General features: G+C 45.0%; 1 protein-coding gene across 1 annotated transcript in view; it reads left to right on the top strand.

Moving 5' to 3' along the window:
- Positions 1–2,062: 2,062 nt before the first annotated feature.
- Positions 2,063–16,383, top strand: part of ATXN2L (ataxin 2 like) — a 37,085-nt gene continuing 22,764 nt past the window's right edge. The window contains exons 1-6 of the mRNA XM_068243599.1: positions 2,063–2,328; positions 8,044–8,086; positions 8,472–8,528; positions 12,592–12,663; positions 14,501–14,651; positions 14,748–14,884. Of these exons, the coding sequence (XP_068099700.1) occupies positions 2,198–2,328; positions 8,044–8,086; positions 8,472–8,528; positions 12,592–12,663; positions 14,501–14,651; positions 14,748–14,884 (591 nt within the window). The 5' untranslated portion in view covers positions 2,063–2,197. The remainder of the gene's footprint in view (positions 2,329–8,043; positions 8,087–8,471; positions 8,529–12,591; positions 12,664–14,500; positions 14,652–14,747; positions 14,885–16,383) is intronic.

Here is a 16,383-nt window from a genome sequence, read left to right as displayed (position 1 = left end):
AATGGGTGGTGTTTCCCACTAACCGGATCCCCGTATTTCATAAAACAATCTGCGTAAGGGCTGGGATCCACTATGGGCAATTTGCAGCAATCGCAAAGCACCTGTGGTTTAGTGAATTTCTGCAATTTCGCTGCGGTTAAACTGACTGTACCCACTGATGTGATGTGATTGCTTCCACAATGCTGCAAACAGCTTTTTGCCATCAACCACCCCATAAGGGTCCACCGGAGCGGCAATTTGTTGACTACCGGTGATCGGTCGGCAAGTGCTGCTAAAGTACTCCTGGCATTCCTGGCATGTCCCAGTCCTAATGTAGATTAGTTGGACGATGCAGACCACGTCATTGGAGCACCATTAGTCAATTCACTTTTTTCTCCTATGAGATAATTTTTCATCTGATGTTTAAAGGGACCCCGAGCAGTAATTAGAACCAAAACTCACGTTTTTCTACCTCTGAACCGCGCATGCGCAGTACTGTCACACCGGCCGCCGTGATGACGCTGAGCGGGCGCCAAGGATTCAAAATCAGGAAGTATCGCCTGACACCTGCCCCGGGTGTTGCCGGCGACGGTGCCACCAGCAGAAGAGTCAGGATGACAGCGGGGGACCTCGCGGGCTGGAGGAAGCCCCAGGTAAGTGAGAGTTTTGATTCTAATTACGGCTCCCTTTAAAGTGAATATGAAGCCACAAATTTAATACTCACCTAAGGAGAGGGAAGGCTCTAGGTCCTATAGAGGCTTCCTGTTCCTCTCACGGTCCCCTCGTTTCCACGCAGGCTCCTCCGCTTATATCTCCCGCCATGGGAGGTTTTGGGAGCTCCTGAAGACGGGCGGCTCTGTCCTGCGTATGCGCAGGTAGAGTGCGCTCACATGTGCTTAGTACGGAGCCACAGTGCTCCCAAAAGCTTCCGAATCCCACCCCCAGCAGAAGAGAGCAGCCTCCGACCCAGGAGTCAGAGAGTGCTAACGGGGTAACCAGCGCAGGAACGCCGGAAGAGGAGCGGAACGAGAAGGCTTTATAGGACCCAGAGCCTTCCCTTAGGTAAGTATGTTTTTTTGTTTTTGGCTTCAGACTCCCTTTAATAGCTTTTCAGCACTGAGCAATTGAAAAAGCAAGTGAAAAAGTCCTGTGAAAATGATTGTATTTTCTGGCTTGCTTTATTGGAAAATAATTGAACTATCAGCCAGGAGAAAGTGAATAGCAGGGTCAGTGGTCTCTCTGCATTGTACATTGCCTGCTAGGTGAATGCCTGATTGCAGCTACTACTATACAGTACACAATTCATTGTAATGGATGAGGAAGTAGAGATCCGTTGCCCATGACAACCAGACTGCTTGGCGCTCCTGTAGCTCATTTGACTACAAAGGCGCGTGGAAGTCACGTGAGTAAAGGTGAGACCATCAGCTGGAGGATGGAGCCCCCCTGACAGAGGGTCAGCGAGGGGGAGGGGGGACCCGAGCCGGTCACGTGCCCGGAGTTCACGTCTTTTCACCCAGCAATTTCCCACTTTCGGAACCTGAGAGGCGTGACGTCACGAGCGAAGGGGAAGCAGCCGCCATCTTCAGACTCCGCCCCCACCCCTTTACAACTCGAGCACGAGCCCGTCTCGCGGCATCCTCCCTCCCCTTTTTTTCCCTGTGAGAAAAGAGCCAGGTAGGCAAGCCTTGGCTCCGCCCCCCGCCCTCATTGGCTCCAGCGCAGCTGGCTCCTCCCCCGGCTATTCACTCATTGGGTCACCACCCCGGGCCTGGGCCGCCTTGAAATAGAGCTGCTAGCATCCTGCCAGCACTCCAATCTCTCAGCGAAAGGGTCAGCGCTGCACAGCTCCTTCCTCACGCCTGATTGGTCAGCGCTCGGACTGCCTCTGTCTAGGCTGCTGTGATTGGTCGGCACTAATACTGCTTCTCCCGGCGGCTGCTGTGATTGGTCGGCTTCTCCCCGGCGGCTCCTGTGATTGGTCGGAACTAGTACTGCTTCTCCCGGCGCCTCCTGTGATTGGTCAGCGCTCGTACTGCTTCTCCCGGCGGCTCCTGTGATTGGTTAGCGCTCGTACGGCTTCTCCTGTGATTGGCCAGTGCCCGGTCACGTGTCCCGCCTGCCCTGTGGCTGTCCGCGCGCAGTGTGGCGGCGGTTGAGGTGAAGCGCGCGCCGTACTTGGATCTTATCTCCCCGTGCAGCCCGGAGCCCTCCCGGAAGGATGATTAAGCAACAGCCGGCCTCTGCGACCCGCAAACCTGTCTCCGCGGCCATGGCCGTGTCCTCCCCCGGCAGCCCCAACGGGAACCCCCTGCCCCCCGCACGGAGCCAGGAGCGGCCGGCAGCCGGAAGGTAAGAGCGGCCTGGGATGGGGGTGGGTGGCGGGGTCCCTGTGTGTGTGTTTACCGGTTATAGTGGGGGGAATGCGCGGGCCTGAGTGACGGGCCGGGCGGCCAATGGAGCGGCCGATGCGGAGGGAGAGGGGGCGTGGCCCTGCTGGAGGTCACGTGGCCGGAGTACGGCTCGCGCTCCCCCCTTCTCTCTGCCAGGCTGCACCGTTACCGGCACTGCGCATGCGCCTCGTGCTGGCCTGAGGCCCGAGCCAATCAGCGGGCTGCCTGCTGTGCCACCTGTGCCCACCTGGTCTCCCTCCATTGTCAGTCACTGAGGCCCCTGGGCCCAGATCACCTGACACCTACCCCCCAGATGTGCCCAGACCACCTGATCCTCTGATTCCCCCATTGTCAGTCACTGAGGCCCCTGGGCCCAGATCACATGACACCTACCCCCCAGATGTGCCCAGACCACCAGATCCTCTGATTACCCCATTGTCAGTCACTGAGGCCCCTGGGCCCAGATTACCTGACACCTACCCCCCAGACCACCTGATCCTCTGATTACCCCATTGTAACTGCAGCTCTTATACCCAGATCACAGCCCCCCAGATGTGCTCAGACCACCTGATCCCTCCATTGTTACTGTAACTAGATCACCTGACACCTACCTCTACAGATGTGCCCAGACCACCTGACACCTAACCCCCTCCTTCCAGATGTGCCCAGACCACCTGATCATCTGATTACCCCATTGTCAGTCACTGCGGCCCCTGTGCGCAAATCACCTGACACCTACCTCTCCAGATGTGCCCAGACCACCTGATCCCTCCATAGTTACTGCAGCTCCTGTACCCAGATCAGTAGGTGCCCCCCCCCCCCCCCCAGATGTGCACAGACCACCTGCACCTCTTGTACTCCTATGATCTGACTGCCATTGCAGCCTTTTCACCCTCACCACCACCACCTTTGCCAATATTGATGTATGCTCAGTGTGCCAAACATTTGCCCAGATCCTCACTGTTATTGTAACACCAATACCCTCTGATTACCCCCCCCCCCCATGTGAATGTCAGGGCTGCTCTTGTGCCTTGAGCCACTATGCATGTAAACAGGTAGCCTTGGTACTTGCCTCTTTTTCAATGTCAGTGAAGCCACTGTCATCATGCCACCCAATCGTCCACTTATTGTTGTGCATGTGGGCATGTCTGGTCTAAATGTGGTGATCCTAATGTGTACTCAGAGGTGTTTGTTTTTTGTTGTACATGGTTAATGTGTTCACATATTGCCTTTTTTTTTTTTTCTTGTATTTGTATCGCAACATTTTAGCATTAAAGTATATGTAGATGCTCTCTTGCGCTTGTCTTGATGAATTTGCCCCACAGAACTCTTCCATACTCCTGGTTAAATGTCCTTTTTTTTTATCATGCTTGCTCATATGCTTTGACTGACTCATTTGCCATATGTGTAAATTTATGTTCAAATCCAATTTGCATAGGAGGTGACTGCAGGTTGGGGGGGGGGGGGGGGGGGGGGGTCGCTGTTGGAATGTTCCCTTAAGCATTTCTGTTTTGCGGATGGATGCAGTTTTTGTTGTCTGAAGTCTTGTGGTGTATTGGTAGTACATGGCTGGTCAAATTCATATGCCTGGTATACACCTATGTAGTTTCCCATCAAACTGGTCCAATCTGATTTTCTGTTTCTGTGATCAGTTTTGTATGGAAGTGATTGGAAAATCAATCACAAATCAGTTTGGACCTGTTGGAAATGACCAGTCTATCTGGGAAATAGCAAGGTGTGTACGAGGCATTAGATCCTCTAAAATGTAGATGGGTGTCCTCTTGCCTGGTACAATCAAGTTTCTGGAAGTCTACCCATGGTCTAAAACTTGATACCTTACCCAAAGCAAAGCTGGCTGAGGTGTTTTTGCTGGCTCCACATACACCTGTGCATTATGAATTCCTCTCCACATTTGCCCCTGTTAGAGGTGAGACAAAGCTTGTTGCAATATTTCCTCCTTTCAACCCCCCCCCCCCCCCAATTATTCTCTTTAAGGCGTGGGAAAGAGGCGGGTGATGGGAGGGATATTTCTTGGTAAGCCTGCCTCTTCCTGTCTGAGTTTAACTAAAGCAAAAGTCACACTTTGCAAGGAGTGATTTCCTCAAGGAAGAGAAATGGACAACACCGAGAGGTATGTGGATCCAGCATGGATGTACTGCTATGCTTACCCTAGGTAGCTTTGCTTCGAGTCCGTTATACCTAAAGATGCAGATAGAATATCTTGGCATTTCTCTGCATCCACTCTTAGCTTTTTCAGGTAGCCCTTAAAGCAGTGAGGAATATGGAGGCTGATGTTTCTGTTAAATACAGCTTGTTTGGCTGTCCTTATTTGTTGCTACTACTTTTAGCCATAGCCCCTGAACAAGCGTGCAGATCAGGTGCTCTGACTTAAGTATGAGTGGATTAGCTGCATGCTTGTTTTAGGTGGGATTCAGATATTAGTGCAGGAAACAAATATGGCAGCCTCCATATCGCTCTCACTTCAGTGTTGGATGCCACCCTAGCTTGTATGGTACTTTGGCTTCTGGGAATTGTTCAGCCTAATCAGTTGCAGTGGTTAACTCTGCTATAGGCACCAGGTGCAGTGATCAGTCTGCTGCATGGAGTGGGTGGGCATTTGGCTATTCTCTAGTATTACCAGGTGTATAACTACTCAGTAGCCCTTTCCTTCTACTGGGCATCACCGCATGACCTGTCTATGCTTTTCTAGAGAAGTCTTATCCGTGAGATTCTGAGTAAAGTGGTACACATGGGTCACTTCCTGTGTGTAGTGATTCATCCCCACATCTCTCTTGCTTGTCTGTGTGCTGCTTGAGCGGGTGAGATCAGCACTTCAGGTTTTAACCCTTTAGCAAGAGCTCAAGTCCAGTTTATATTAGCTTTTTTTTTTTTTTTTTGTAAATTTTGCTTTGCTACTAATTGGTATTATGTGTATTTATGGCCACTTGTCACTAGGGGGCAGTGTGAGACTATAACAGAGGACATCTGCTTTCAGTTTCTATATTTTCTGCTAGGAGAGAGATCAAAGAATTCCAAGAATTTACAGCACAAGTTCTGTTGACTGGGGTTAAATGCAGTGCACTTATCTCACACAGGAATTCCAGTGAAGATGCTAATTGGTTATAAGCCACATGCTCAACTAAACCACTAGATTTTGGTCTGTTGGGTGATAATCAGGTGCGTGTGTATGCAGGTTAGACGAGTGACTGGCAACAGGTTTGCCCGTTACATCTGGCGGATCAACTCGTATGACTGATATTGTGCAGTTGGCCACGTGTGTACGTGTGCAGTCTGTCGTTTTTACTTGCATGTGCAGTATGTAGTTGAGTTTGTATGTTTTCCTTTAAGTACATCTAAAAAGAGGATACAGAGTCTGCCATTTCCTTTTAACCACTTTGAATCCCTTGCTACGCTTATCTACTCCCCACAGAACTTCATCTGAAGCTCAGGGGAGTAGATAGGCGTACTTGTGGTAAACAGTGTGCTGTATGCCCAATAAGCTATCTAATTATGTATATAGGGTATCATTTTAACCGAGACCAGTGAGAGAATAGATTTTGTTTGACAACTGAGGGCTAAGTCATGTGTTTTTGTTTTTTTTTTTTTTTTTTTTTTTTTTTTTTTTTTTACTGGAAAACTGAATGAAAAGCAATAAAACTGTTATTTTCATGTACTTTATACCCCTAAATAAATACTTATATATAAAAAAAAAAAAGTGACAGCATTGAAAAGAGAATACATAGTTACCCTAGGGACTTAGCTTTTAAAATATGCATGCCATGAGAGTGTATTACTGTTAATCGTGAAGATAAGGGCTTTTAATTACTGATAGAGGACAATGAGAAAACAAAAAACACAAACCAGAAACTAATATATTATCGCCATACATTGTACTAGGAACATTATTTAAATGTTGAGATAACCAGGACAAATTAGCAAATACAATGTGTGGGTTTTACCTATGGTAACATTGTTTGTTTGAAAACTATAGTGGATGGAAATGGGAGAAATAGTTTTTTTTTTTTTTTCCCCTCATTTTCCCCTTAAAATGCACAGATAATAACATAATTACTAAAAGCAAATATCACCCTCACAAAGCATAATTTGTGGCAAAAAAAGATATAGATCATTTACATCTGATGATTAGCAATAAAGTTATTGGTGAATGAATGGGAGGAGCGCTGAAATGTGAAAATTGCTCTGGTTTTAAGCAAAAAAAACCAGTGGTGCTGAAGTGGTTAAACAATGCACACTGTCTGCCTCTAATACCTTTAGCCATGGCCCCTGAAGAAGCATGCAGCAGTTCCGATGCTAATCCAGCTGAAGTGTGACTGGATTAGCTGCATGCTTGTTTCCGGTGTGATTCAGGCACTACTTCTGAAGATGGGGTGATCAGGCTAATGGCAGTCTCCATATCCCCCTCACGTCAGGGGTTCTTTAATTGGCATCACGGTGTTCACATAAATCGGCAGTTTCCATCTGAATGTAGGTGTTAAGCTCTTATCTCTGTAGTGTTGTCATACTGGGGCTGTTTACAGTAAATAGGTTTGCCCCATCTCATAAGGTGAAAGGACACCTGGAATGAAAGGGATAAGGAGGCGGCCACATTTCCTGTTAAACAATACCAGTTGCCCTGCAGATCTATTTGGCTGCAGTAGTGTTTGAATTGCACCAGGAACAAGCGTGCAGATTATCTTGTCAGATCTGACAATGTCAGAAACACCTGATCTGCTGCATGCTTGTTCAGGGCCTATGGCTGTAAGTATTAGAGGCAGAGGATCACCAGGGCTGCCAGGTAACTGGTATTTCTTAAAAGGAAACAAATATGGCAGCCTCCATATACTTCACTACAGTTGTCCTTTAAAGGGGGACTTCAGCCTAAACAAACATACTGTCATTAAGTTACATTAGTTAAGTTAATTAGAATAGATAGGTAATGTAATTTTTTACCCACCCTGTTTTAAAAGAACAGGCAAATGTTTGTGATTCATGGGGGCAGCCATCTTTTTTGTTGAGAGGTGACAAGGAGCAGGAGACAGTTCCAACTGTCCTGTGTCTTGATAACCCCTCCCAGCTGCACACGCTAGGCTTCAAATGTCAAATTCAAAATGTAAAAAAAATTTGCACCAAAACAGCAGAACGAGAACATCAGAAATCCCATCATGCTTTGCACATCATAAGGGGATAACTGCCCGGGCAGTTTTCTTCTGTGCAGCTAAAAATGAGGCTTGGATAAGAGAAACAAAGTTCTGATGCCGTGAAACTGTTAAAGAAACACCAGGCCTTTTCAGTGCTGCTGAGTCGATTTTTTTTAGTCCGGAGGTTCACTTTAATTGTTCAGAACCGCAGTGTTTGCTTGTCAGGAATGCATTGGGATCCCAAAGACTGGCTTCCCTTCTTCCCCCCCCCCCCCCCCCCCCCCCCCCCCCCCCAAATTGGCCCTAGACAATGATGGACCTACTATGGTAGGATTAGATTGTGAACTCCTCCTGAGGACAGGCAGTCACATGACTATGCACTCTGTAAAGTGCTGCTGTAGATGTTGTTGCTGTATGATGGGTTTTATAACCCTTTATATAGTGTCATGAGATCACTGGGAATATGGAGTTGTAGAAGAATGCTGTGCCTCATTTTCTTCATGTACTCACTGATATATATATTTTTTTTCTTCCAGGGGCAGGAGCAGCATTAAATCAAACCAGGCAAGCCAAGGGCCGGTAAGTGGTTTATTATTTTATATTCCCCCCCCCCCCCCCTCAATTTTATCACTGAAAGCTTTGGGGTCAGGCAGGGAGCTGGGTAATTCTGGGTAACTTTGTTTCTATTCGCCCCAGTGTAAATGGGCTATTGATCTGTCTGTACTGATGGCAAACTGGCTGCAGTGTGTACAATACAGACTGTTTGGTTTGCTTATAGTATAAGTAAACTAGCTACTGTGTAGATCACTCTCTGCTTATTTTTTTTTTTTTTTAACCCATTATGGATCCAGGTATATTCTTTCCCATGATCCTATTATAGTGTAGACTCTATACTATAGTGTTTCTTTAGTAAAGCACAACATAAGCTGTAAGCATTCTCACCACCTTTTCCCCCTTATTTCAGGTGTTTGATGGATTGTATAACAATTCTCGGATGCTACATTACTTAACTGCTGCTGTGGTGAGTAGTTCTCTGCCATGTTCTGTTAAACTCAGTGATGTTGCTGAAAGACTCTGAATTTTTATTTTTTTTCCTTTTAACTATCTTTTCAGCTTTGATGCCAGTTAAATCGCTGCATCCCTGCAGCAGAGGAGTGATTTATTACCTAAAAAACGACCTGCAAAGTTCTACGACTTTGCAGGTCGCAGATCATGCTGCCCTGACACGCAGGGCTTCTCTTCCTGGAGAGGCTGAGCTTTGAGCTGTAGCTCTGCTTCTCTGCAATCTCTGAAGATCTCCGCCTCCTCCCCGCCCCCTCTCAGTGAAAGATTGAGGGGCGGGGAGAGGTGGCGATCTGCAGAGATTGACTGTGGAGGAGGCAGAGCTGCTACAGTGTAAAGCTCAGCCTCTTCGAGGAAGTGGAGCCCTGCGAGCCTGAGAGATTTGAATGGCTTCTCTGGTAATCTCTCCTCTACTGCAAGGGTGCGGCGATTTCACTCTGGCATTAAAGGATATCCGAACTGACGTGACAGACATATGTACAGTGCCTAGCACACTAATAACTAGCCTGCGTTCCTATTTTTTTTTTTTTTTTCTTCTTTCTCTGCCTGAAAACGTTAAATATCAGGTATGTAAGTGGCTGACTCAGTGCTGACTCTGACAGGAAGTGACTACACTGACCCTCACTGATAAGAAATTTCCCTTTTTACCTCTTTCTTGCTCTCAAAAGCCACTTTCTGCTAGGAAAGTGTTTTTATATTTGGAATTTCTTATCAGTGAGGGTCACACTGTAGTCACTTCCTGTGAGTCAGGACTGAGTCAGCCACTTGCATATCTGATTTTTAACTCTTTCAGGCAGAGAAAGGAAAAAAAGGAACACAGTATAGGTATTTGTGTGCTAGGCACTGTACATACACATGTCTATCTCATCATGTCACATGTCACCTCGGGTATCCTTTAAAGCTGAAGAGGATAGTTAAACAAAAAAGACTTCATAGTCTGTAAGTGTTGATGGAGGGTCAGTGTTCTCCCCAGGCTCTTTTAGCCGGGCGCTCCACCCGGCTAGATTTGGTGACCACCCGGCTGTCATCGGCTCACCTCCTCGCCACCTCCTATGCTGTAAGCACAGTTGCCCTGCATTTTCATCTCTCCCCACCCGGCTACTTTTTCATGCCACCCGGCTACTATTTCATGCCACCCGGCTGGAAAAAAATTCTGGGGAGAACACTGAGGGTGTTTGCACCAGCTTGATCCCGCTCCTCTTGACCAGGATAACTAATACGTAGTTTTTGTAGATGAGGATTGGCGACTGGTTAAGTTCACCATGTAGATTGGACTCTGTTAATTTATGGTGTGTGGCATTTTAACCTGCAGGCATGAAATCTCCATACGCTCACTGACATTCAGCGTTGTCTGCCAGGCTGCTTGTTTAGTGGTGGTTACTTTGTGGCATGTATAAGGAAACCAGAGTACACCTTAAAAAAGATAAGCAACAGCATAATGAACTTCAAAGTAGAGGAAGTTCTGAGTTCAGGTCCGCTTGACTTTTGTTTATGCTTATAGCTGTAATATGCAGATTATACGACCTGATTGTGGTTGTGCAGCGGCTTAAACGTTTCCCGTTGTCTGATTTTTATCACTATGGCGGCATAGACTGGTCCTGATTCAGCAGAACAAAGCTAGTGAGGGCTCTGGTTCCTTCTCATTCTGACTTCTGCTGTAATCTGACCAAATGCTACACCCGGTGCTGGTCAGGCAGGCAGCCAGTCAGTCAGCCAGTCTGTTATAATCAGGGATGTAGTAACTTCCTGTAAATGCCGGCTGTCTGAGCTTCTCTTGTATGCGCTTGTTTTTGCATTTTTACACCTTGCAAGTCGGTAGTTTTTATAATCAGTTGATGCATATTGTCGTGCAAATACATACTCATTTTCTAAAGTTCTTAAAGGGAACCTTAACTGAGAGAAATATGGATGTTTCCTTTTAAGTAATACTAGTTGCCTGGCAGTCTTGCTGAACTCTTTGGCTGCAGTAGTGGCTGAATCACACACCTGAAACAAGCATGCAGCTAATCCAGTCTGACTTCAGTCAGAGCACCTGATCTGCATGCTTGTTGAGGGGCTGTGGCTGAAAGTATTAAGGCTCATACACACATCAGACCATAGACTTTTGAAAATGAAAGATCACAGACCAATTTTACCACCCTTCATGTAGTATGAGAGCCATACCTACAGTCTATTCTATGGAGCTGAACTCCTTATCAGACAGAAATCTTTGCAAGATGCTGCACACAAACATGCTGTACAGACACTAAAGATCTGTTCCTGCAAAAGATCCGTTCCTGCAAAATGCATTCATAGTCTGATATCAGCAGATCTCATACACACCTTGTTTAACAGGCAATCATCTGCAGATCAGATCCACCAGGATGGATTTTCAGATCTGCAGATGAATGTCAGTTAAACAAGGTGTGTATGATGATCTGCAGATCTCATAGACTATGAATGCATTTTGCAGGAATGGATCTTTTGCAGGAACAGATCTTTTGCAGATACTGATCTTTCGTGTGGTACAGCATGTTTGTGTGCAGCATCTTGCCAAGATTTCTATCTGATGGGGAGTTCAGCTCCATAGAATAGACTGGGTAGGTATGGCTCTCATACTACATGGAAGGGGGTAAAATTGGTCTGTGATCTTTCATTTTCAAAAGACTATGGTCTGATGGGTGTATGTGGCCTTAAGGTGCGTACACACATGCGACTATAGTCGTTTGTAACGATCGTTCCCCGATCTTTACCAACGACGATCGTTACAAAAAACGAACCACCGACTATTAAGGCAAACGACGAACGAGCCAAATCGCGGCGGATTTTAACCAACGACGATCGTTTGCAAAAGTAGTACATCGTTGGAAACGATCGTTCGTACTAGGCTTGACATGCGCATTTCACTATTTCTCCATGGAACTTCTCATTTTTATGCGCAGGCGCAATAGTTGCTTTCTGTGATGTAACGTTCGTTCTAACGATCAGATCGTTACACACATTTTAAAACTACCTTTACTTAGGTCGTTCTTTCATCAATTAAAAGTTCGTTCGTCGTTCTTAACGAACGATCGTTGTCGCATGTGTGTACGTAGCATTAGACACAGGATCAGCAGGAGAATCCGGCAACTGGTATTTTTAAAAGGAAAAATCCAGCCTTCTATCAGTTTAGGTTCCATTAAGGCCTCTTCCCAACTTGTGCATTGCAACGCAGGTGGCCGTAGATCCACCACACTTGCATTGCGATCTTTCACTTATAATGAACGAAATTCCAGGCAGCCATGCATTCACACTTCTAGGCAGTCTATGTACTTGTGATGTTGCGTGCTGAGAATGCAACCTACAAGTGGGGGAGGGGCCTCTGCTGTTATCATGAATTTGATAAATTGTTAGTCTTATGCTTGATGCACACCATGCATTTCCGCGTGGAATGCGTCCATCGATACGCGTCAATTTGATTATTTCCGAACGCATTTCGATGATTTTTAGGTCGATTGCCATGTAAAGTATGGCAAATCGATTTAACGATCCATCGAAGCTTGAATCGGAGATGTCGGAAATAATCAAATCGATGCGCATCGAACGCGGAAACGCATGGTGTGTATCCAGCATTAAGGTGGCCACACACCATAAAATGTTGTTTAATGATCTGTTTAATTTAAGAATTGCAATCAATTTTTCTGACTGATTTTAAAGATATGACCAATGTACCACACACTGTTTAATTTGTCCCCAATTATGATAAAAATAATTGGAAACTCGGACAAAATTGCAAGGGAGTGTATATTAATAAATCGACAATCTAACACACCATACAATCTTTATAAAGATTGAAGAAAAATATCTGTCATTCTGGATCGCTAAAAATCGAAGAAAACTGGAAATCCAATCGATTTTTCAGTCGCATGGAAAACTCCCCCCCCCCTCCCCCGGAGATCCAATTGGTTTTATCGAATTACTGTAAAATCAGATCATTTTATTGTCTCGTGTATGTTGCCACCTTTAGACTGAAACTTCACTGACTGAACACCATTTCTTCTCAGGGCTCCACATGTGATGTCAAAGTGAAAAATGGGAATACTTTCCAGGGAGTTTTTAAGACTGTTAGCTCAAAGGTAAGCCCTATGCATGTTAAAGTGGCAATTGCACTGATGTGTCTACTGGCTGCCTCATGTCTAGTGACTTATTAAAGTGAGCCCGATGTGAAAGTGATATGGAGGCTGCCATGTTGATTTCCTTTTAAAGAACAAGTGACACCCACGCTAACCTAGAAATAAAAAAATAAAAAACACATGTAGATGAATACTACTTGTACTTAACAGATGTATTGTGCTATCCACGTAATGATTCCTGTGGTTTTTTTTTTTTTTTTTTTTTTTTTATAAAGGAAAAGCAGAAAATCGTATTCTAGGCAGTGGCCACCTTGCCAAGCTAATGCTGACATCATATCCTCCCTGACTCTTGTTTTCCCCCCTCCCTTCTCTTGCTCATTGTGTATTCATTAGCTGCCCTCCTCACAGTCTTCAGACACTCACACTGAGGTGTATACTAACTGCACTGTCTATTTTTTTTTATTTACACATCCAATCACTGAGTCACCTCAGCCCAAGTAATCAGAGGGTGTTTCTGATAAGCAGCTAGGCAGGGAAATGAATAGAAGAGGAATATATTATAGATAGAAAAACTCATCATTCAACTCTTTGGCACTAGGGCCAGTGCTTCTAAAGTATGTGATAACTACAAACCATAACAGCAGAAAAAGTTTGCAAGTTTTTTGAATGCAGGATTAGCATCTTTATCACTTAATACACTCAGACCTGTTGCTGTTGAAATTTGATTTTTATGGCGACAATACCGCTTTAAACAATACTAGTTGCCTGGCAGTCCTGTTGATGTATTTGGCTGCAGTAGAAAACTGAGTTACACCAGAAACAGGCATGCAGTTTATCTTGTCAGTTCTGACAATATTGTCAGAAACCCCCGACCTGCTGCATGCTTGTTCAGGGTCTATGGTTGAAAGTATTAGAGGACCAGCGGGGCAGCCAGGCAACTGGTATTGCTTAACCATTTCAGCCCACTGGGATTTTTCACCTTATGCACCAGCGCAATTTTCACCTCCCATTCATTCACCAATAACTTTATCACTACTTCTCACAATGAATTGATCTATATCTTGTTTTTTACACCACCAATTAGGCTTTCTTTGGGTAGTACATCTTGCTAAAAAAAATTTTTTATAAATGCGTTTTAACAGGAATATTAAGGAAATAATGGAAAAAATTCATTTCTCAGTTTTCAGCCGTTATAGCTTTAAAACAATACCTGCTACCATAATTAAAACCTATGTATTTTATTTGCCCATTTGTCCTGTTATTACACCATTTAAATTATGTCCCTATCACAATGTATGGCGCCAATATTTTATTTAGAAATAAAGGTGCATTTTTTTCAGATTTGCGTCACTCGCCATTTACGACCTTATAATTAAAAAAAAAAAAATTCCGAAATCTACTCTCCACATGCATATATAAAAAGTTCCCTTAGGTAACTTTTTTTTTTTTTTTTTTTTTTTTCATAAAAAAATGTTTTGGTAATTTTTGGTGTGGTGGTAAACAGTTAATTTTAAGTTAAATAATATAGGTTTATTTCATTAAAGTGCATGTAGCTATAGTACTATTTGGCCACAAGATGGCCACCATGAGCATTTTCTCTTTATTTTATTTATTTATTTATTTTTTGTCCTGGAAGCGAGAGATTTACTAGGGAGACGGGGATTTTTTTTTTTTTTTTTGTCTTGTCAGAAAGACGTCGGTCTTTTTAGCGGGCACTTGGATGAATGGGCTAACGGGGGGCACCACGGGCACAGGAGCGCGCACCCGCGCAGCAGCTGTAGGTATTTAGACTCGCTTATTAATTCTGTTTTTTGTTTGTTTTTCTATTTTCTTGCTGCAGTTTGAGATGGCTGTTGATGCCGTACATAAGAAGACAAACGATCAGGCGGCAGGACCAAAGCGTGAGGACATTGTGGATACAATGGTTTTCAAAAACTCAGATGTGGTCTTTGTGAAGTTCCAAAACGTTGACTTCAGTTATGCCACAAAAGGTATGATGAGTTGCTCTGCACTGATGAATGCTAAAACGTCACCGCAATCTTTCTTCTTACCATTCCTCTGATGTGCACCTCTGCTCCTGTCTGCAGATAAATTTACAGATTCAGCCATAGCGACGAATGCCAAGGTGAATGGCGAGCATAAAGACAAGGTTTTATTGCGCTGGGAAGGGAGTGTCGGAGGCGGAGATAGTAACAGTGATGACTTCGAGCTAGAGTCTGATCTGGTGAGTACCTGGTGTAACTGTATACCTAATAGGGGATAAAATGAAGGTCCAAACCACCTATAAGCATTGTTGCTGTTATAGACAACCCATGCAGCTCCCCATGCTCCTTCTGACAGTAGCAGTGCTTCCCAAAGGCAAGGGAGTGATGTCGTCAGCACAGGGAGATGTATTCTGCTGAAGCACACCAGAAGGGAGGGAAATGTGGAGGTTGACCTATTTTATTACAATTCATTACCTGGCTGATCTCTTTAATGCTTTTTGCTTTAGACCCAGAACTAGCATGCTAAGCTGGTTCTCTGGCTAGCTTCATGCTTGTTTCAAGTGTGATTCAGATGCGGCTGATGCCGGTAAGATCAGCAAGACAGCCAGGAAACTGGTATTTAAAAGGAAGTAAATATGGCAGCCTCCATAAGCCTCACTTCTGGTGTACTTTAAAGGAAACCTAAAGTAAGAATATGGATTTTTTTTTTTCCTTATATATAAATACCAGTTGCCTGACTCCTGCGGATCCTGTGTCTAATGCTTTCAGCCACAGCCCCTCAACAAGCATGCAGATCAGGTGCTCTGACTGAAGTCAGACTGGATTAGCTGCATGCCTGTTTCAGGTGTGTAATTCAGCCATTACTGCAGCCAAAGATCAGCAGGGCTGCCGGGCAACTGATATTGTTTAAAAGGAAAAAGCCATATCCCTCTGTTTAGGTTCCCTTTAAATCTACAGCTTTCCATGCTAGCTGCACACTCTGGACTATAGATACTAGATCTACTGATGGGCAGGCCTTGGCAAATGAAAGCCCATGGGCATTGTATAGCTGGCCCGCTGCTGTGTGACCAGATCTCTATCCTCCCGCTGTCCTTTGAAAGCATGCAACACTACTCGTTCAGCAGCGTTCTTCATGGCAATTGTGTATCATGTGACATGCCATCATTGCGTGTCACATGATGCAGTTCTTGCCATGGAAAGCATTGCTGGAACAAGCAATTGGGTGAATTAAACCCAATTCTCTTTTTCCTGCACAAAGTCTCGGCGGAGGGAGACGAGAGTAGCAGCCTAGAGGAATGCAGCCTCATCTGCACAAGTTTGCCCACCCCTGGGTTAGGAAGTGTTAACAGAAGCTGAGCCTAATGCTGGGTATACATGGTTAGATTATGCGCCGGTATCTGTCACCACTCATCCACACGTGCACGTGAATTGATCCCCGTGGGCACTTATTCGCCTTTGTTTCTACCATTGTCTGCCTGTGGGGGATAAAGCGTGGTATCACCTTGCCACGGTGATCAGACAGGTTGAATATTATCGATCGAGCCATCAGCGGCTCGATTAATCTAAAACGAACCATGTATGCTCGGCATTAGGCCACTGTTCTGTCGCACATTTAGACGTTTAAAACCACACAACTCTAGTCATTGTTTGAGGTGGCTATTTTAACGAATACTGCATAGGTATGCCTTGTCCTATCCTGGTTGGTGAAGACTTGTACATAATTGCAGTGGGGAAAAAT

This window comes from Hyperolius riggenbachi, chromosome 7 (genome assembly GCF_040937935.1).
Source record: "Hyperolius riggenbachi isolate aHypRig1 chromosome 7, aHypRig1.pri, whole genome shotgun sequence".
NCBI classification, from domain to species: Eukaryota; Metazoa; Chordata; class Amphibia; order Anura; family Hyperoliidae; genus Hyperolius; species Hyperolius riggenbachi.
The sequence above is the reverse complement of the archived record's forward strand: the minus strand, read 5'-3'. Positions and strand labels throughout refer to the sequence as shown.